This window comes from Penicillium chrysogenum (genome assembly GCF_028827035.1).
Source record: "Penicillium chrysogenum strain IBT 35668 chromosome Unknown utg000001l_segment0_segment0, whole genome shotgun sequence".
NCBI classification, from domain to species: domain Eukaryota; kingdom Fungi; phylum Ascomycota; class Eurotiomycetes; order Eurotiales; family Aspergillaceae; genus Penicillium; species Penicillium chrysogenum.
Genome location: NW_026622749.1, coordinates 5,001,508 through 5,021,666, shown reverse-complemented (window position 1 = coordinate 5,021,666; position 20,159 = coordinate 5,001,508). Strand labels below are relative to the sequence as shown.

Sequence of the window (20,159 nt, the reverse complement as noted above, 5' to 3'; positions counted from 1 at the left end):
GGGAACAGCTCCCAATTGGTTCAATTGGTCTCCAGAATGACATCAGGCCAGCTGTTCTGAGTCAGACTTTCCTAACTAAGGCGGGGGAAAAGGTGCTGAGGAAGGAGCTCGGGGAGTATCTTGGGGGGTCGGAGCCTAAGATTAGGGGCCATTTAGGGGTGGGCTTTAGTTTAGTTGGGGGCTGGCTAGGGGCTGGTCAAGGCGGTGAGCATCAAGGAAAGTACCTCGATCGCACCTGTCCCGTCACTTCGAGCTCTCACTGGGCTAGTGCCACACCGCCTCTCCTTTCCCTTTCCATCTCCTTCTCCCATCCTCCTCCTCCCTCTCTTCAAGATCCAGTGCATCAAAAACTTCAATCCCATCTTCTCTTTCAATCGGTATCTAGGGCACGAAGCTACCCTGCTCCTTCCCTCGCTCCACCTCCCGTCAAGTCTCTTTCAGCTTTAGGCAAATAAACAACCCGACACTTTTTCATCCATCAACATCTCAACCTTCAAGATGTCTGCCGTCGACGCACTTGCTGACTCCGTGGCTGCGACCACTCTGACCGATAAGCCCAACACCAACGGTGCTACCCCTTCTACCCAGGCTGCCGATGCCGCGGCTGCCAGTGCAGATGAGGGTCGTCGTCTTTACATCGGGAACCTCGCATACGCGACCACTGAGGAGGAGCTCAAGGAGTTCTTCAAGGCCTACACCATGTGAGTAACTCTGGCGTCTGTGGGACCACACCCGTTTTACCCCACCTTGTACAAACATTCAAACGCTTGAAACCATCATTTATTGGACGATTTCTGACTCATTTCATCTCTCAGCGAGACCACCTCGATCCCGGTGAACCCCCGCACCAACCGTCCCGTTGGCTACGCATTTGTGGATATTGCTACTGCTGCTGAAGCTGCTGCCGCTATTGAGGCGCTCTCTGGCAAGGAGATCCTTCAGCGCAAGGTGTCCGTGCAGCTTGCCCGCAAGCCCGAGCCCGCCGAGGCCAAGGAAGGTGCCGTCAGCGGCGGTGAGGGTGCCAGTGGCGCCGAGGGTCGCAAGCGTGCTGGTGGTCGCGGCCGTGGCCGTGGCCGTGCCCGCGGCCGTGGTGGCCGTACCGGTCGTAGCCGTGCTGTATGTGCCCGAACTCTTTCTCTCCTCGAGTCAACCCACATCGACACTTTGAAATGGATGCTGACCCTGCAAAAGGCCCAGGATGGCCAGGAAACCACCGAGGCCCCTGTCAGCGAGACCCCCCTTGCTGACACCACAAATGAGAAGGACACTGCCTCCAAGGCCGGTGAGGCCCGCGCCGCACGCCCCCAGAAGCAGCGCGGTCCTCCCGAGGATGGAATTCCCTCTAAGACTAAGGTCATGGTTGCCAACCTGCCGTACGACTTGACTGAGGACAAGGTGGGTTACATCTATTTCTTCCGTCCTTTCTCCGCCTGGGGTTACATTGACTGACATCCTTTTCTCGCTTTAGCTCAAGGAGATCTTCGCTGCCTACGAGCCTGTCTCTGCCAAGGTTGCCTTGCGTCCGATCCCCCGTTTCATGATTAAGAAGTTGCAAGCTCGCAACGAGCGCCGCAAGACCCGTGGCTTTGGCTTCGTCAACCTTGCTTCGGAGGAGCTCCAGGCCAAGGCCGTCAGCGAGATGAACGGCAAGGACATTGATGGTCGCGTCATCGCTGTGAAGGTCGCCATTGACAGCCCCGGTAAGGAAGATGAAGATATCAACGCTGTGGCTGAGACCGAGGAGACTGCTCCTGCTTCTGCCCCTGCCCCTGCTGCTCCTGCTCAGGAGAACGCTGCTCCTGCCGTCACTACTCAGGCTTAAATGCCCGCCACTTTCCACTTGACCGAATGAGGTACTTGTTAATTGGCTCTGGAGTTGAGAAACAGAAGGGAAGGACTCGAGGGAGGATCGTATCGATATGATCATAGTGCTCTGTAAGCTACAGACCACCGTGAATATCTTAGCTACTCAACGATTGCGGGGGAAATTGGGGATTGGATTCATGACTTTTTATCGGACAACATGGATCAGTTGACCATGCAGGAGAGCCATCTTAGCTGATGCGCTCTCCGTCCTTAACGACTTTCTTTTTTTTTTTTTTACTTCGCCTTCTGTATTGTACCTTAGCACACATTTACTAAATGATGACGATCTGCCACCCGGCATATTGGATTTAAGAGTAGTCCACACCTACATATGTATACAATAGACATGTGTATACAAAGTGGGTGTACCCGATTCGATTGGGGATGACGCGAAAGTCCGATCCTTGCCGATCAGAGGCAAAACATAGAATCTATATTGTTTTACTTCTCTTTAATTGATTTTTATTCTACCATCGAGCGAATTGCATCAACTTCGTGTCTTCAGTACCTTTCAATCCCCGCGCAACTCATTGAAACGAGGAAAAAGGGGTAAATTACTCGACTTCGGGTCACCTAAATCCTACAACATCTTAGCGCACTCCCTTGGATTGCGTTCCCTAACGTCTCATCTGGTCGCCTTTTCTTTGTATAGTCTCTCACTATGTCTCGTATGTGGGAAGTCGACCCGGAAACGAGGACAAAGGTGTGCTGGCTGATCAAATCCCGCAACGCGACATGGTCACTGACACAGGCATGTGCCACAGCTCCTCCAAATCTCCAAGACGAATGGAAATGACAAGTGCTGCGATTGCGGTGCCCCTTCGCCTCAATGGGTACGAGTTACCTATCTCCCCTCGCCCATCGCCCTGATATTGTCTTCGAGAAGCATTATCACCCCGAACAACCCACAACCTCACCCCGCAAACCACACACCCTGCTAACTCTTTGCCTGCCATGGGCACATTAACCAGGCCTCTCCGAAGTTCGGAACATTTATTTGCCTCAACTGCGCCGGCACACATCGCGGGCTAGGCGTGCACATTTCCTTCGTTCGTTCCATCACCATGGACGCCTTCAAACACGCCGAGATCCAACGCATGGAGCTGGGAGGCAACGATCCTTGGAAGTCCTTCTACGACGAACACCCAGTTACTGTCTCAGAAGGCCGGACATTCGAAGACTCGACCATCAAAGAACGATACGAAAGCGAGTCGGGCGAGGAATGGAAAGAGCGGTTATCGTGCAAAGTCGACGGCCGCGAGTACGTCCAGGGTCAGGAGAAGAAGAATAATCCCTCGCGCTCGAGCACTCCATTGAGCTTGGGCGGTGCTGCTGGGGCTGGCGCGAGTGCTATATCTGGCGGACGTGCCGGGTCGCCTGCGGCGTCATCCATTCGCTCCGGTGACAGCCACCGGGGTGGTGTGCCTAGCAAGAAGGAACAGAACGAGGCTTACTTTGCGAAGCTGGGCAATGATAATGCCAGTCGTGCCGACAACCTGCCACCGTCACAGGGTGGAAAGTTTACTGGTTTCGGGGGTGGTATGCCTGCGCCCTCTGCCAGTGAGCGTCGCTCTTCGCCCTTTGGGGGATTGGGTGGTTGGGGTGGTGGCGGTGGTGGTCAGCCGTTTGAAGATCTTCAGAAAGACCCAATGGGCACTCTCAGCAAAGGATTTGGGTGGTTCGCGTCGACGGTTGGTAAGAGCGCAAAACAGGTTAATGATGCTTATCTACAGCCAACGGCTAAGCAGGTATGTGTACGACCTCGCTTGAAGAGTTCTATAACGTGTGGTTTCTCTCGGTGCAATTACTGACATGAATCTCCAGCTGGCCGAGTCCGAATTCGCAGCCCAGGCCCGCGTCCATGCCTCAACACTCGGCCAGAACCTGCAGACAGGGGTCCGCGGCGCTGCAGACCAGTTCAATAAGTTTGTGGAAGGAGAAGATGGACGTGGTGACGGACGTCGTAATCGTGTGGAGCCTGAGCGCCGTGACTTCTGGGACGACTTCTCGTCATTGGGCGACCAAGAGACATCCAACCACCGCCGCAGCGCATCACAACGGTCTCAACGGTCTGATGTTGTTGGAACCGCTGCCATGCGCAAGGGACCCACTGCCTCCTCGCTGGCTAACTCTACACCTGGTTTTTCGGGTGCCGAGACAGGAGAGAGTAAGAATACGACGGCTTCGACGACGGGTAAGGGCAAGGATGAATGGGATGACAACTGGTAGTATATAAGCGACTTTGCTCGATATTCTATGTTTTTTTGTGGACCGCTACTCAGGTCCCATGACTTTATGTCCCGTATTGCCCTTTTGTGTCTACCTGCCTTTTATCTGCACTACGCATATACCTTGTTAGAATCTCCCTCTTCTGTGAAGGGAAGGCCAGATGCATAGTCCATATACTTATACTAGCTTGACCTGGTGTCAGTTGGCACGGCGATATAGAAGGTGTCCGAAAAGTAGAAGAATACATGTGTATTGGTACAATGATGAGATACTATGAGACGTGATGATATACAAGAAATCCTCAAGCTGAATCCGACGTTTATTCACTTGACACCAAAGAGTCAGCAATCAAAACCCGCCTCTTAGCTCCGCAAGCACAGCCTTCTGTCTCTGACCAGACATCTTCTCAAACCGGTCAACACTCATGACAAAAGTTCCCCGACCGGCTGTCAAACTCCGCAAATGCTTGAGATATCCGACCATCTCCTTAAGCGGCACCTTTGCGGTAATCGTGCGCGGCCGAGTCGCAGCAACAGGGATCTCCGCTCCAACAGAAGGCGTCTCGAATGGGTCGGGTGGCGCATAAACACGACTGTGATCAATGGGGGGCGGCGCCTCCTCTTCAAGTGCGGATGCAGAAGTCGGCGACGCGTCCGTACCTGGTAGCGGTACCTCTTCGTCGAGTGAGATGATATGTCCACCCCGGGAGGAAGAAATGTCATGCACGACGGAGCCGAGACTCGCCTCATCGATGCTGATAATCACATTCATCACTGGCTCCATCATTGTTGTCCCCGCGCCAAACTGCACGTCCTGCAGCGCAGCGGCAGTGGCTTGGCGTGCGGCAGATGAGAGGGCCGAGGTGGTTGTCTCGGTGCCGAAGAGGTCGGCGGCCGGGTCGATAGTTAGTGTGACGCGTGTATTATGCATTGGGAAGGTGAATTGAGGGCCGCGGGCAAGCGCTGCCACGGCTCCGTTGTGCAGTGCTGTGCGGAACGCAACGAGGTCCATGCCTGGTGGGAGGAATGGACTGGTTTCTTCTTCGCCACGGGAGGAACGGTCAATTTGTAGACCGGGGGCGCGGACGACGATCTGATTGCCGTCGTACATTTCAACCAGGAGCGTGGCTTCGTCTACCTCTTGGGACTCGAGGTCTTCGTCCAGTGGCTCTGCGACTGCCGTGCAGCCTGCTTTACCCTTCCGCCCGGCGATCTCCTTGTCGAAGATCTTGGTTATTGGGTTGGAGGCGCCAAGTGCGGATTCTCGGTAACCGATCTCGATGCGGCCCATTGTGGCCTTGGCTTTGAGATCGTTGATTAGTCGGTCACGCGCAATTTCGAGGTGCAGCTCGCCCATCCCGCTCAGAAGCGTCTGGCCTGACTCTTCGTCTATATTGACGTGGAGGCTGGGGTCTTCACGGAGGAGGAGTGCGAGTGATTCTTTCATGCGCTTCTCTTCGCTTAGGCTGTGCGGCTCAACACTGGTGAAGAATACCGGTGGTGGAACGGCAATTGGTCGGAGTTGGAGAGTTGTAAGTGGCTCCGGGGGAGTTGCTTTGTTGCCGGCATAGGACACGAGTGTATCGCCTGTCCGGGTGTGTTTGAGCCCGACTACGACTCCGATATGCCCGGCAGGGATGGAATCCACTTCCACGGCATCGTTGGCGTACATCTTCAGCAGACGTGGAGCACGTTCGGATAGGTGGAGGTTTGTGTTGAAGAGAAGGCTGTTGCGATCTAAGGAGCCGGAATAGACCCGCACGTAGACTAGGACTCCGCGCTTTGCGTCGTTGACTACTTTGAATGCTAGTGCACAGCTTTGGAGCTTGCTAATAGCATCCTTTGAGCTCGTCTGCAAAGCCAAGTTCTTTTTCTTTGGTTGTTTCCCTTTAGAGGGCGCGGACGCCTTCTCGCTCTGCTCCACAATTAAGTCTCCTGACAGCAGGTCCCGCAGACCTCCTTTGACACCGCCAATGCTCACCTCTGCGTCGGGAGCTTCGGGTGGGCTGGGGAGAAGATTCACGATAGAATCCAGCAATGGCTGGACTCCCATGTTCCGGAAACTGGCACCTGCAAACAGAGGGACAATCCGACTCGTCTGGTCCAACACGCACCGGCGCAAGCTCTCGATGATATCAGCTGACGAGACCGCGAGATGGTCTTCTTCACATTCAAAGAATTTCTCAACGATTTCTTCGTCATGCTCACTAAGCAGCTCGATCAAGGCAATTCGTGCCCGCCGCAGCTCTGCGGCCAGGGCCGGCTCCTCTGCCTCTAATTGATGGTGGTCGGCCACTTTCACAGTGCGGCCATCCTCGCCTTCTTTCCATCGTAGTCCTTGGAGATGGATCGCATCTGCTACCCCGATAAAAGGGCCGTTGCCTCCTTGGAACCACGGTATCTGGCAGACTGCTGGATAGACACCCAAGCGAGAGGCGACTTCTCGCACCGTTCTACCAAACGCAGCCCCGTCACGATCTAGCTTATTCACGTAAATGACTCGGGGAATACGATATGTGCTTGCCTGGTTCCAAACCTTCTCCGTCTGCGCTTCAACGCCAGCAACACCATCCAATATGCAGACGGCGCCGTCCAGGATGCGCAGAGACCGCATGACTTCAAATGTAAAGTCTGCGTGGCCAGGTGTATCAATCAAATTGATAGTATGCGGGTAAGCAGAGCGCGGAGTTGGCTCATTCTGCGCGCCAGACTGGGGGCCTGACGCTGCATTTACCTCTCCAGGAGGCCAATGGAAGGTAATGGCGGCCGACTGGATAGTGATACCACGTGCACGCTCGGCGGGAAGGAAATCAGTCACTGTTGAGCCTTCGTCCACATCACCAATGCGCCGCGTGAAGCCACTGTAGAATAACATGCGCTCCGTAGTGGTAGTCTTGCCTGCATCGATGTGGGCGATAATACCGATGTTCCGGGTTCGGTCCAAAGCTTCATCCTGGCATGCCGATGTCGTGGAAAAGCGTTGGAGCTGTCTATAATTGGAGCGAAGACCTTTGAGGGAGGAGCATGTATTTTTGCATGTAGCATTGCTCGGTGTCTTATATAGATTGGAGCTCATACAGCGCACCCCGGGGGGAAAGCGCAACAACGGAGCCACGAGCATTCCAAGGGGACGCGCTCATGTAATATGGAATAAAAGGATAAGAAATTATGTTGAAATTGGCATTGGGGCTGTATGTTATTGTTATTGATACAGTTGGAGGAACAAGCTCTAGAGCAAAGAAAATCGGACCGCAAAGCGGACTGGGGATCGCGAGGCTTGGCGCACGCATTCCTCCATACGTAGCTCACTCCGACACCTGCCTCATCAACTACTCAGATCCTTTTGCTCATACCCTTGCTGTTTCTTTGCTGTTTTTGTTATGTCAATTTAAATAACCCTAGCTATTCTCTCGCTTTGAAGCTGCACAAGGTAGGTCTTACCATGAAGGTTGGCCGTTGCTGTGGGGGTCCGATCTTCAGCCGTTTAATACTGACGCCTACCATGACCAGCCACTCCCCCTTGTCAGCGAAGATACTCCTTACACCGACCTTCAACCAAGATGGACTACTCTGCCATCTCTACCGACCCGGATCACCCCACTGGTACCTCACCCTGGGGCTCGCCGCGTGCTGAGCGAGGAACCTTCCCCACTTCCAACAATGACATCCCGTCCTCCCCTTTACCCGGCCAGGAGCAATCGGCGGATGTTGGCAGTGTCGGCAATGCAGACCCCCAATCTCCAGACCTCTCTGCACAGCTGCAGAGCGCACAATTAGGAGACCCGGACTATCCCGATGCGCATTTCCCGTTCGGTGTGCACCAGTCTCCAAACGTCCAACAGCAGCAATCTCCTACCCCCGCACAATATCAGACCGGAGCACGACAAGACTCGCGGCCTCCAGGCCCCACCTATAGGATCCAAGGAAAAGTCACTGGTTTGGAAAGGACGGGGAAGAAAGACCCTATCCTGCGATTCGACATCCACGTAGGTTCTACCCTTGGGGAGTCCTGTGCGCCTATACCGTAGCTAATTCCTGCTTTTACATTGAACTCAGACCAATATCCCCAAGTTTCGCACGACCCAGTACCGCGATGTGCGGCGGACCCATTCCGAATTCGTCAAGCTCGCAGACCATCTAGTCTCTGCCAACCCGGAAGCTCTGGTCCCTGCAGTGCCATCGCCAGTGACGCCGGCCGGTGCAGGCACCGAGGAGGATGAAATACGAATCAAATCGGCAATGCAGAGATGGCTCAATGTTGTGCTGAGCAATGAGGTCCTCATCCAAGACGACGAGGTTGTGCTGTTCGTGGAGAGCGACTTTGGGTATAGCCCCGTGCTGCGGATGAAGCAGCCTGCAACAGGCGTGCGACGAAAAATGTTGAAGCAGTTCGCACCGCCTCCGGATGACACACCTGAATTGCAAGCTGCCCGTCCAACTGCGAAGATGTTCTACTTGGGATCAATGGATTCGAGCCACAAGGTCGACCGAGTTGTTAAGGCCCGTCGCGGTACGTTATTGGAGATTCAAGCTGTTTTCGTCGCATATTGTTCCGATTGGATCTGACTGTTTTAGGGCTTGGATTGGCTGAAGCTGATTTCGGCGTCAAGCTCGGTCAGATGAGCGTACAGGAGACTCATCCCGGCCTGGGTGCCGCTCACCGTAAACTTGGCAAGATCGTTCAAACTGTCGGCGATTACCACGCTGTTCAGGCCACTGCGGAAGCTACCACGCTCGGTGAACCGTTGAGTTATCACTCTTCAGATGCCTTCATTGTGAAGGAAACCCTGACCAACCGCCATATCCTCCTGCGTGATCTACTCCAGGCCCAGCAAAGTGCGCGGAGCAAACGTGCCGCGGCAGACCGCTTGAAGGTTAGCTCATCGGTGCGTCCCGATAAGGTAGATGAAGCGATCAACGCTCTCGAGGAGGCTCAGAACCATGAAGATTACTTGACCAAGCGGACCCAGCGTGTCACATCAAACCTTCTCCAGGAGAAGCGCCGCTGGTTTGACCGGACCACCCATGATCTTCTATTTAGCCTTCGTGAGTACACTCTCCGCCAGATCGAAGCCGAGCGTCGTACTCTGGCCACCTTGGAGAGTGTTCGACCCGACATCCGTGCCATTGACGCTTCTGGTGGTCTGAGCCGGCTGGGTCGCGAGTCTCATCCAGCGACGCGTCGGCCCAATATGGTTTCGAGCCAGGGTCCTAAGGGTGACTCGTGGAGCGGTGTTCCTCGCCGCAATGACAATGTTGGACGTAGCATGAGTGGCAGCTTTACTGCCCCCTCACTTCCTGACGACGATGATGAGGCGAATGGCCAGGGCTCTGGTAAAGGACGCAACCGAGCTTCCAGTCAGGTCGGGTCAATCGCTGAGGAAGACGATGACCGCCTTGATGCGCGAAATGCAGCAAGCCGACTGGCCACCAGCACTTTCTGATCGGATTTTAGGATGCAACAAGTCTGTACATGTAGCCCCGACACGAATCTGTGATTCCCCTTTGTTACTCTTATAACCTTTTCGTGTCCTCCTGTTATGTTATCTCAGCCTATGAACAATCAGTATCTCTTTTCTGGCCAATGCAAAGGTTCCAAATTGATAGTTGCAATTGTTTTATATGACTTCAAAAGCGCTGTGGTGGATATCTATTCCTGCACCAAAATGAGAACCCCCGAATGCTATCAAGTCACATCAATGCTACAACTTATCATATTCCCCCCCAGTTATCCCACCTCTTCGCACCATCTCCCTCGGGTAATTTAAACCAAGACGCCTTCTCACTAAGAAAGATATGATGACTTGGCGGCGGGATCTGTGTCTTCCCCTCATTGAGTGTTCCTGCGGCGATTGCGATCCTCTTCAGATCACTATGCTGGAGCATACTTAGAGTCGAACCGCATTTAGGACAGAAGGTACGCTTCGAAACGTTGGTTGACTGCCGTTCTCTGGGATTGACAAGCCATCGGATATCGTCAGTTGCAAAGAATGCCCAGGTTTGGTAGGGTGCGCCAGCTTGTTTGCGGCAAGTTGTGCAGTGGCAGTTGACCAGGCAGGTTGGGGGAGTAGAGGCCGTGTAACTGATATAGTGACAAGCGCAGCTACCGGAGGCCATTGTCGATAGATAGTAATGGAATGTATAGAGAGTTGGAAATTGTGGGATGTGAGAGGTAAAGATATTAGCCGCCCTGACATCATGTGGGGTAGCTCTGCATCTATATCCACCTGAGCATCTACGAAACGGACATGGAAATTGGCATGGAAATGGTCAAGATGGACATTTTCCTCCATTATATACGTACGTAGGGCATTATGTATTTATCTATGCAGGCTGATTTAAAATCCGCCCGGAGTGTACAACATCTGGGCTACAAGTTGGAAATTCATACATACCTAGGTAGTCCCCTCATCCCCACTTGAATATCGGGCTAAATTTCTTGTTGATTTCAAAGCATTCAACTTCCATCACTTGCGTTGCTTCACTTCTCTGTTTAGGCAATATTTCCCCTCCCGTTGTTCCAATATGACTCCCAAGGTTTTCTTGTAAGTCGTCATGTTGTCCACACCTGGTAAACCGAGTATTCCATCTGATAAATTTCTACAGGACTGGCGTAACTGGCTACATCGGCGGTGACGGCCTGTTTGCCATTGCCAGCGCTCATCCTGACTGGCAGTTTTCAGCCCTTGTCCGTAGCGAGGAAAAGTCCACACAGGTGATCAGTAGATACCCGCAGATTCGGACTGTGGTCGGCGATTTAGACTCGTCCGAGTTGATTGAAGAGGAAGTCAAGAACGCAGACATCGTCTTCCGTATGCTTATTCCGCGCCATGTACCAAGTTATCACGTTACTAACAACATATACCCAGACTTCGCTGATTGCGATCATGTTGCCGCAGCCAAGGCCATCGCCAAGGGCGCTCAGCACCATACTCCCGAGCGTCCATTATGGCTGATCCACACCTCCGGCACTGGTATCTTGACAGTTGAGGACCAGCGTGCTGGCACATACGGCATTGAGCGACCTAAGGAGTACAACGACTGGGAGGGCGTCAGTGAGCTGGTCAACCTTCCATCAGACGCCTTCCACCGTAACGTGGATGAGATTATCATCGGAGCTGGTCAGCAGAACTCGGCCAGTGTGAAGGTCGCAGTCGTATGCCCACCTACCATTTACGGTCCTGGCCGTGGCCCTGGTAACACGAAGAGTATCCAAGCCTACTTGCTCAGCGCTGCGGTGCTGAAGCGCAAGCAGGGCTTTTTGGTTGGAAAAGGCGAGAACGTCTGGCACCAGGTCCACGTCCAGGATCTGAGTAATGTCTACCTGGCTCTGGGCGAGGCAGCCTCAGTGGGAGGCGGCAAGGCTACCTGGAATAATGAGGGTTACTACCTCGCTGAAAATGGGTCCTTTGTATGGGGCGATATCGAGCGTGCCGTTGCACAGTCTGCTTTTGATAAGAAACTTATTGCTTCTCCCGATGTTGAGTCTCTCGATGGCGCTCAGACGACTGAGGTACTTCCTGTTGGAATCTATGCCTGGGGCTCGAACTCTCGTGGCAACTCGATCCGTGCACACAAGCTATTTGGTTGGACTCCCCGGAAGCCTAAGTTGATTGATCTTATTCCTGAGATCGTTGAGGGTGAGGCTAAGGCTCTTGGCTTGTTGTGAAAGGCGAGTTTTTTTTTCCGTTAATTTGTGAGAAGACCATATGATACAAATTTATTAAGTAGCCCATTATTTTGTGCTGCTTTCAAATTAGAGGATAAATAGGTTCTATTGCAATGAAGCATTGGTTTTGTCTGTTCTATATTCGGGAATGCATCATGTATACAAAGCATACATATTGCCCAGCGGTGTTTGGAGAACTTTGAGATATCTGAGATATTATTGCTCACCATTAAAATTTTTCAATGGTGAGCACCCTTCCCAATCAATAGCAAGAACAATAGAAGTTGTGATTGATTGAGGTAGTAAATGAGAGTGAATAACTGAATATATCATTGACACCTCAGGCACCCATTGACATCTTGGGGTCCAACCAAGCTTTGACCATCAGCATCTTCTATCTTCACCTTACACGCCTTTGACTTCTTTGCCGCCTACTTTCAACGAACGATCCTTGCTGGTAAGTTTGCTATGCGCGTTATTTGTCTTCTTCCTTTACTCCGCTTAATTCGCTACAAGCACTGACATACATTCCTCCGGGCTCCTACAGAAACGACTGCATGAGTTGCAACCTTTCAGCGCCTCGTTCCACCGTCATAACCCCTCGCGTCTAACCCGGCTACCTATCATGGCGCCTGGGTACGGGCATGGTGGCAAGCGGAAACGCATTGATCGCTCGTGGTCCGGCGAGTCAGGGAGCAATGACCTGCGACCTTCACCCCATCGCCCTGGCACCCTCAACATGGCACATCATCCTACCAACCCCGGACACCAATCCCCCCACTCCCCGAGAGCAAAACGACACGCGTGACAGATCTCGCCGACAATCGCATCGCAGCCGGGCTGGTTCCCGCCGTGGATCCAACGATGGTCAGAATTTTTCGAATTCGCAGCATAGAGAACCGAACGCCATGTCTCCTCCCGCAATAAACCAGCCCAGAGAGCCTGCCGAACCCGCGTCGTACAATGGCGACTCAACCACGTCGCGACCTACCCCTTCCCCCGCGCCGAATACCCCTGCTTCACAGCCGCAACCTAACCCGCCGTCTCGAGCTGGCTCGGAGACTATCACCCGCCCTCCCTCTCTCCCACCCCCGCCTTATGATTACGAATTTGTGACCGATAATGCTGTTGAGGAATGGACTTCAGCGGGCAAGCAAAAAGTAGTCGAAGAAGGGAAGGCGGCTCGCGTGCAACAGGATCTGGCTCGGCTTGCATCTGTCTACCAGGAGCTTATTCGCTCCGCCATCTATGGTCGACTACAACCATCAAATGCAGGAAATGCTGTCAAAGAGATCATCGGAGAAGAATCTGCGTCCCAGGATGTGGATATGGAGGCCGACACTGGAAAGCCTACGATTCAAGGAATCGATCCACGATCCTTGTTCCTCGATACACTTTCCATCGTGACTGATGCTGATACCTCGAACCCGGCTCTCAAACCACTTGTCTTCGCGACAGATATTGATCCTTCTTTGATGCGTCTTCAACTTGAGACCCCGTTGTTGCAGGCTCTGGGCTTGGTTCGCGAAACCTTCGCGCGAATGGGAATTCGCAAGCAGACCAACCTCCTCTACCGACAGTCGAACTACAATCTTCTCCGGGAAGAATCGGAGGGATACTCAAAACTGATCACCGAGCTATTCACCACAAGCAACAATGAACCGCCCTCGAGCGAGGTGGTCGAGGATACATTTGAAAGAGTCAAGGCTATGATTGGCGCATTTGATATGGATGTTGGCCGTGTGCTAGACGTCACGCTGGATGTGTTTGCTGCAGTTCTTGTCAAGCAATACCGTTTCTTCGTGAAGCTCCTGCGAGTTAGCTCCTGGTGGCCGAAGGAAGACATCTTCCACAACCTAGCGCAAAGCCATTGCCACTCCGGCATTCCGAATTGGGCACTTCCTGGATCAACTGGGTGGGTCACAACGGATGAGGAGCGGTCCACTACCATGCGCGCGAATGAGGAGCGCGATAGCCAATTCTGGGATCGAGTAAGGGAAATCGGACTTCAAGCCTTCTTTGAGATCGGCCGAAAACCGATCTCAGAGGAGGAAAGGCAACGAAGTCTTTCAGAAACTAATGGTTCATCCTTTGAAGAAGACGCCACACGATCATGGCTTGAAGAGACTGGCACTCTACCCCCAAAGGGCAATCGGGTTGCAGCACAGTTGCTTGGTTTCAAGTTGCGATTCTATTCTTCTTCAGCTCGAACCAAAGCCGATGTTCTCCCCGATAACCTCATTTACCTTGCTGCCCTCCTCATCAAAGTTGGCTTCATCTCTCTGCGTGACCTTTACGCTCACCTCTGGCGATCTGACGACACCATGGAGATTTTGAAGACTGAGAAAATGGCAGAGAAAGCTGAAAGAGTGAAGGCTGGCCGACCGGGTGGCGGAATCAATGCTCTGATGATGGCCGGCGCTTTGTCGGACGACACAGTTCCCCCTTCTCGCTTGCGCGACGAGCCGCGAGTGGCGACCCCTGGTAAAGACCAAGAATCCGACATGGGCACACCCAAAACGGAAAACGAGTTACCGGACCCATCCGACCAGAAAGTACTGCTCCTCAAGAGTCTCCTCGCCATTGGTGCCATTCCCGAATCCCTTTTCGTCATCAGCAAGTTCCCCTGGTTGATGGAGGCTTACCCCGAGCTTCCCGAGTTCATCCACCGCATACTCCATCACTCTTTGAACAAGGTCTATACCCAGTTCCGACCATTGGCATCTACCGGTGACTTCCCCGGAGCTCAATATATAGTGACCTCCGATCAAACCAGTGCGAAGGGGCAGGTTGGACTTACACCCCCACCTGCGAGACGAGTTCTGCGATGGGCTCAACTGGATAAGGAAGACACTAACGACGGCACCGACTATCGATTCTACTGGGATGACTGGGCCGATAACATCCCCATTTGTCAGTCTGTCGATGATGTTTTTGCTCTTTGCTCGTCTTTCCTCAACCTTTCTGGTCACAAGATTGGACAAGATGCGAGCCTTTTGGCGAAGCTTGTACGCATTGGCAAAGGAAGCTTGGTCCAAGACGGATCCGAGGAGAACAGAACACGCTGGCGCGATCTTTGCAAGCGTCTTCTCCTACCCGCTGTCAGTCTAACAAAAGCAAATCCTGGTGTGGTCAATGAAGTCTTTGATCTCATCAGCTTCTTCCCCCGAGATGTGCGATACAACATGTACGCAGAGTGGTACTCAGGACAGACGTCCCGGCTGCCAGACATCAAGGAGGCCTTCGACCAGGCTAGGGCGGAGACCAAGGACACCCTCAAACGACTCAGCAAGACAAATATCCGACCCATGGCCCGTGCATTGGCCAAGATTGCTTACGCCAATCCCGGAATCGTCATTAATGTCGCCATGAGCCAAATTGAGTCGTATGAAAACCTTATCGAAGTTGTGGTTGAATGCGCGCGCTATTTTACTTACCTTGGCTATGACATCCTATCTTGGTCTCTCATCAATTCCCTTGGCCAGAAAGGAAGAAGCCGAGTCCAGGAAGGTGGACTATTGACTAGTCGATGGTTGAACGCCCTCTCCACATTCGCCGGTCGAACTTACAAACGGTACTCTGTGATGGACCCTACCCCAGTCCTCCAGTATGTGGTGGAGCAACTGCGGCACAACAACTCGACCGATCTGATTGTGCTAGAGCAACTGATCAGGTCAATGGCTGGCATCATCTCAGACAACGACTTCAATGACGCTCAAATCCAGGCCATGGCCGGTGGTGATGTTCTCCAATCCCAGACCATCTTGCAACTACTAGATAAGCGTCATGAGTCCAGGACCACCTCAAAACGGTTGGTCCATTCATTGACCCACACCAGACTCGCCGGTCAGCTGTTGGTTGCCATTGCCCAAGAACGACTGACTTGTGTGTACAATGAAACTTCTTCGGAGCTCAAACTGCTCGGAAATATTTTTGACGAGATCCACCGCATTCTCACCCAATACCTTGACCTGCTTCGCAGCAATCTCTCGGTTGACGATTTCGATTCCTTCGTTCCAGACTTCTCATCCCTCGTCACGGAGTTTGGGATTCAGCCCGAAATCGCCTTCTGGATTCGGCGGCCCAGCATCGCCCGGAAAATCACAGACATCGAAGAATCAAGACAAGAAAAAGAACGTTCAGCTTCTGCGCCGAAGTCGAACGGCGACAAGATGGACACTGCCGAGGACGAAGAAGCGCCTTCGAAGTCCGAAGACGCTCCGGCAGACAGTGCCATGGATGTCGATAAGGACGAAACCGCAATTACGACTCCGATGGAAGGACCCGATGCTATGCCCGTTCCTGCGATCAATGCTGAACCATTGGCAGCCAACCCCGTCATGCAAGATTTGATCGACAACGTCAAAACTGCTCTTCCTGCCGAAACATGGGAGACTGTCGGCGCACACTTCTATGCAACATTCTGGCAGCTTGCCCTTTATGATGTTCATATCCCGCAGAAATCCTACGAGGATGAAATTGATAGACTCAAACGGCGGGTTGTCTCTATCAACAGTGATCGATCTGATATTAGCATGGCGGGCACGGCGCGAAAGGAGCAACTGAAGCGCCAGGTTACTCAGCTACAGGAACGCATTCTGGATGAGAATAAGAATCACCTGAAGGCATATGGGCAGACGCGCTCTCGGTTGCAGAAAGAGAAAGATAAGTGGTTCGCCGGCATGCGCCTCAAGCATGACGCTCTCAACGTTGCTCTGTTGGAGCAATGCTTCATTCCTAGGCTCCTCTTGTCCCCTCTTGATGCCTTTTTCTCCTTCAAGATGTTAAAGTTCCTGCACAGCTCTGGAACCCCCAACTTCCGGACAGCTGGTCTCCTCGATCAGCTTTTCCGCGAGCAGAGACTCACTGCTCTCATCTTCTTGTGCACATCCAAAGAGGCGGACAATCTTGGCCGTTTCTTGAACGAGCTTTTGCGTGATCTTACTAGGTGGCATGCCGACAAGGCAGTTTACGAGAAAGAGGCATTCGGTGCCAAGAGAGACCTTCCTGGCTTCGCCAAAAATGTCGATCGGGAAGGTGTGGCAGCGATGTTCTTGGAATTCGAAGACTTCCGCCGTCTGTTGTACAAATGGCACCGTTTATTTTCCAATGCGCTGAGGAGCTGTCTCAACAGTGGCGAATACATGCATATTCGAAACGCAATTAGTGTGCTCAAGGCTGTTGTGAAGCATTTCCCTGCTGTGAACTGGATTGGTCGCGACATCTTGAACTGCGTTGACCACCTGAGCAAGAACGATGAGCGAGACGATGTGAAAATTCCCGCCGCGTCTTTGATCGGTGACCTCAACCGGCGTGAGAAGCAGTGGATGCTGCCACAGGCTTTCTATTTTGTGGCAACTCAGCCTGGTTCTCAGACATCTGCCGACGCAGTCGGAAAACCCGGGACCCCGCAACGTTCTGCCACACCCTTGAATGCCTCAGCCCCAGAGTTTAACCCCGTTGGATCCTCAGTGTAAGTGACAACCTTGACCACCTCGATGTGCTCAGAGTGACTAATCTTTCCATCATCATCAGGTCCGATAGTATTTCCAAGCAGGAACAGTCTGGCAAGGCTGAAGTCGAGGATGGTGAAATCGAGGATGCGAAAATGACCGATGTGGGTACAGGGAAGGTTGGTGAAGCCAAGCCAACCGGAACACCCTCTCAGGCCGGATCTACCACGCCTTCCGTGGTCACTGGGGATACCGGCCAAGACGCTACATCCGGTGAACAACCCCGTGTGCGATCTCGACCAACTTCTCGTGCCCCCACTTCGTCCCGCCAGCCTGATATTCCCAAAAGACCTGATATTCGTCAACAAGTTCATCCTCCCGTTCGTCCCCCGCCGCGACACAGCGACGGAAGACTCCCCCCGCGCCCTGAAGGATTGGATGATCGACGAGAGAGACATCCCGACTTTGGACCCCGCGGTCGTCATGGTGGTCCTGATCATAACCGCTCCTTTGATGGTTCTTTAGGCGATGTTCGAGGACGTCTCAATGAGCATCTCAACGATCGTGATCGCGACTTCCCCATAAGACCTCCACCTGACGATCTCACGCGTGGACCACCTCGCGATGCTCGTTCTACTCGCGAGAATGGCTGGCCTATGGATAGGCCTGGCCGCATGCGTGGACCCGGACCCAATGATTCGTTCCATGGACGCGACCCCTCTGGGCGGGGAGAGCTCCTGCCTGAGCCCATTGACCGACCAGTCGATATTCCTCGGCGTGGAGACCCATCAAGGCCAGAGAGACCAGAGAAAGATGATCGGAGGCCCTATCCGCCACGCCCTCTATCGCCACCTAGACCTGCTGACCTGCCAAACCGACCCGACCGATTCCCTCCGCCCGATGATCGCAGATCTGGCGGATTCCCTTCGTCCTCCCGCATCGATGATCTTCCCCGGGCCCCTCGCACGGATCGACAAGCTGATCACAGGGACACTGCACCAGGTCCTGATATGACTCATGGTCGACTTCGGCAGCCGGAACCTCCATCTGAGATTCCTGCAGGCCCTCGAAGACGCGGTGGACGCAATATTCCTGGACAGGCACCTCCAATGCTCAGCTCGAGCAATGCTACATTGCCCACTCCGGAACGCCAGACACCTACTGGCCCTGCCCGACAAAGTGGGCGTGGGGCACCTGAGCAACCCGCTGTTCCAACACAACCCGTGGGCTCGAGTAGTGCCCCAGGTGTCCATCCGGACCGCCTCCGGAATCTTGTCAATGAACCTGCAGCCCCCGCTGCTGCTCCCTCGGGTCCTCGCGGATTAGGCCCACAACAACCACCTCGAGGACCCTCTGCCCAGTCTGGGCAGTCTGGACCGCCTGGACAAGGCTTCGGCGGGGAACGTGGCCGTGGCGATAAACGTTTCGCAGGCCTTAATAATATGCTCCAGCAGTCTGGTGGTGGCGGTGGTGACCGGGGTGGGAACCCTCCGCCTGTTCGCGGCAGAGGTGCCAATCGCCCATCAAGCAACATGGAGGCACCATCGCCTCAGCCAGCAAATCGACCACCCATGGGCCCCGCAGGACCCCAAGAAGACCTACCCCGCAACCGTCCCAACGGTGGCCGAGGTGGTGACCTGATTGATGATATCGTTCCCGACACGGGTCGCTCTGGGCCGACTGGCAATCGCAGCCGTGAAATGGAACCTACTCGCGAGAAGGAGGCTGAGCGCCGTGATGGTAGCAGTAGCGCTCGCAATCGACGTGATGGCCGTCGAAATGACCGGGAACGCAGTCGCCGCAGCGATGTAGGAAGTGGTGGAGGCCGTGACGAGAAGGGCGCTGGCGAACCCCGTGAGACCCTGCGCCGGGTTCAGAGCTCACGCGAAGAGATGCGACGTCGAGACCGACGTGATCGCCCGGATGGACCGTCGGAAATGAGTGGTCCAGCACCTAGTAGCAGTGAGCCCCATGAGGCTGAAGGCCGTTTGCGCCCCCCGTCCTCCATGGATGCACCGCCACCACCACCTCCCCCTCCACCTCCCCCGATGCCGGATGGAAACGAGCGTCGTTTCAATTCTGGCGACCGGGGTAGCCGGTCGGACAATCGGGATCGCGAGCGCGAGCGCCGTGGCGACCGACGTGACCGGGATCTCCAGCGCGAGGGTGGCAGCGGTTCTGGAGGCTCTGGGCACCGTAAGCGTGGTCGACAGGGCCCTGACGATGGCCCTGACGGTGGACGCGGCATGAGAATGGGAAATGATAACAAACGTCCTCGTCGAGGAGCGTGATTTTCACCATTCACCATGATACCCTATTGAAAGGAATGGGACTTTTGCTTTTTTTTTTTTTTTTTTATGTTTTCTTTGCTCCAAACCTCAAGTTTCCCCTACACTGGACTTTTTACTTTGTTTCCTATCTTGTCTTTGCATTTTGCCTGGTGTTTGGGGACAAACCACTTCACTTCTTCATATGTACTATTTCTTCTTTTCTAAATGAACGTAACAGAAATGCAATATTCAAGGATCTTCCATAATTGCCCTTCCTACTCCGTACTCCATATGTACTCCGTTGCTCTCCAGGCTGTCGGTCCGACATCCGACACCTCTGCCCCGCCCTTTACCCTGCCGGGTAAACTTCGGTCTCGCAACCACCTCCGTGGCCCTTTGAGATAGCGAGTGGGTTATCCATTGAACATCTTGGAGTTTCGTGGAATATTATTTGTTTAACTAACTCCTGATCTCATATGGTCATCCGTCATTGGACATTACTCCACGGCTTCCCCGCCTACACGAGTTCGTTTCACAATCTGACACTTCATACATCGGTAAAAGGAAAAAGCCTGTGATTCTCCTCTGGGTATAAAAGGTTGATTCTGGTCTTCCCATTTTCTTTCAGATACAGATTGCATCCCTTCTCTGCTTTTGTGAGATTAATAAGCTC

The 20,159-nt window shown here is 53.5% G+C and overlaps 7 protein-coding genes across 7 annotated transcripts; 5 read left to right on the top strand and 2 right to left on the bottom strand.

Annotated features, from left to right (window-relative positions):
- Nucleotides 1–498: 498 nt before the first annotated feature.
- N7489_001991 (uncharacterized protein) lies at nucleotides 499–1,822 on the top strand (the record flags this gene model as incomplete). Its single annotated transcript, XM_056707746.1, has 4 exons — nucleotides 499–701; nucleotides 816–1,116; nucleotides 1,192–1,395; nucleotides 1,469–1,822. 4 exons carry the CDS (start codon nucleotides 499–501, stop codon nucleotides 1,820–1,822), a joined length of 1,062 nt encoding a protein of 353 aa, XP_056572048.1.
- Nucleotides 1,823–2,527: 705 nt separating this feature from the next.
- N7489_001990 (GTPase-activating protein GCS1) lies at nucleotides 2,528–4,095 on the top strand (the record flags this gene model as incomplete). Its single annotated transcript, XM_056707745.1, has 4 exons — nucleotides 2,528–2,569; nucleotides 2,631–2,699; nucleotides 2,838–3,614; nucleotides 3,691–4,095. 4 exons carry the CDS (start codon nucleotides 2,528–2,530, stop codon nucleotides 4,093–4,095), a joined length of 1,293 nt encoding a protein of 430 aa, XP_056572047.1.
- Nucleotides 4,096–4,443: 348 nt separating this feature from the next.
- On the bottom strand, nucleotides 4,444–7,215 carry N7489_001989 (mitochondrial elongation factor MEF2; the record flags this gene model as incomplete). Its single annotated transcript, XM_056707744.1, has 1 exon — nucleotides 4,444–7,215. One exon carries the CDS (start codon nucleotides 7,213–7,215, stop codon nucleotides 4,444–4,446), a length of 2,772 nt encoding a protein of 923 aa, XP_056572046.1.
- A 439-nt stretch (nucleotides 7,216–7,654) lies between these two features.
- N7489_001988 (retromer subunit VPS17) lies at nucleotides 7,655–9,538 on the top strand (the record flags this gene model as incomplete). The annotated part of the gene is made up of 3 exons (XM_056707743.1): nucleotides 7,655–8,080; nucleotides 8,151–8,604; nucleotides 8,670–9,538. 3 exons carry the CDS (start codon nucleotides 7,655–7,657, stop codon nucleotides 9,536–9,538), a joined length of 1,749 nt encoding a protein of 582 aa, XP_056572045.1.
- Nucleotides 9,539–9,806: 268 nt separating this feature from the next.
- Nucleotides 9,807–10,211, bottom strand: N7489_001987 (GFA family protein; the record flags this gene model as incomplete). The annotated part of the gene is made up of 1 exon (XM_056707742.1): nucleotides 9,807–10,211. One exon carries the CDS (start codon nucleotides 10,209–10,211, stop codon nucleotides 9,807–9,809), a length of 405 nt encoding a protein of 134 aa, XP_056572044.1.
- Nucleotides 10,212–10,619: 408 nt separating this feature from the next.
- On the top strand, nucleotides 10,620–11,763 carry N7489_001986 (putative nucleoside-diphosphate-sugar epimerase; the record flags this gene model as incomplete). The annotated part of the gene is made up of 3 exons (XM_056707741.1): nucleotides 10,620–10,639; nucleotides 10,701–10,906; nucleotides 10,964–11,763. 3 exons carry the CDS (start codon nucleotides 10,620–10,622, stop codon nucleotides 11,761–11,763), a joined length of 1,026 nt encoding a protein of 341 aa, XP_056572043.1.
- A 644-nt stretch (nucleotides 11,764–12,407) lies between these two features.
- Nucleotides 12,408–19,507, top strand: N7489_001985 (putative THO complex component (Rlr1); the record flags this gene model as incomplete). The annotated part of the gene is made up of 2 exons (XM_056707740.1): nucleotides 12,408–17,236; nucleotides 17,299–19,507. The coding sequence occupies 2 exons, from the start codon at nucleotides 12,408–12,410 to the stop codon at nucleotides 19,505–19,507; spliced, it is 7,038 nt and encodes a 2,345-aa protein (XP_056572042.1).
- Nucleotides 19,508–20,159: the final 652 nt, after the last annotated feature.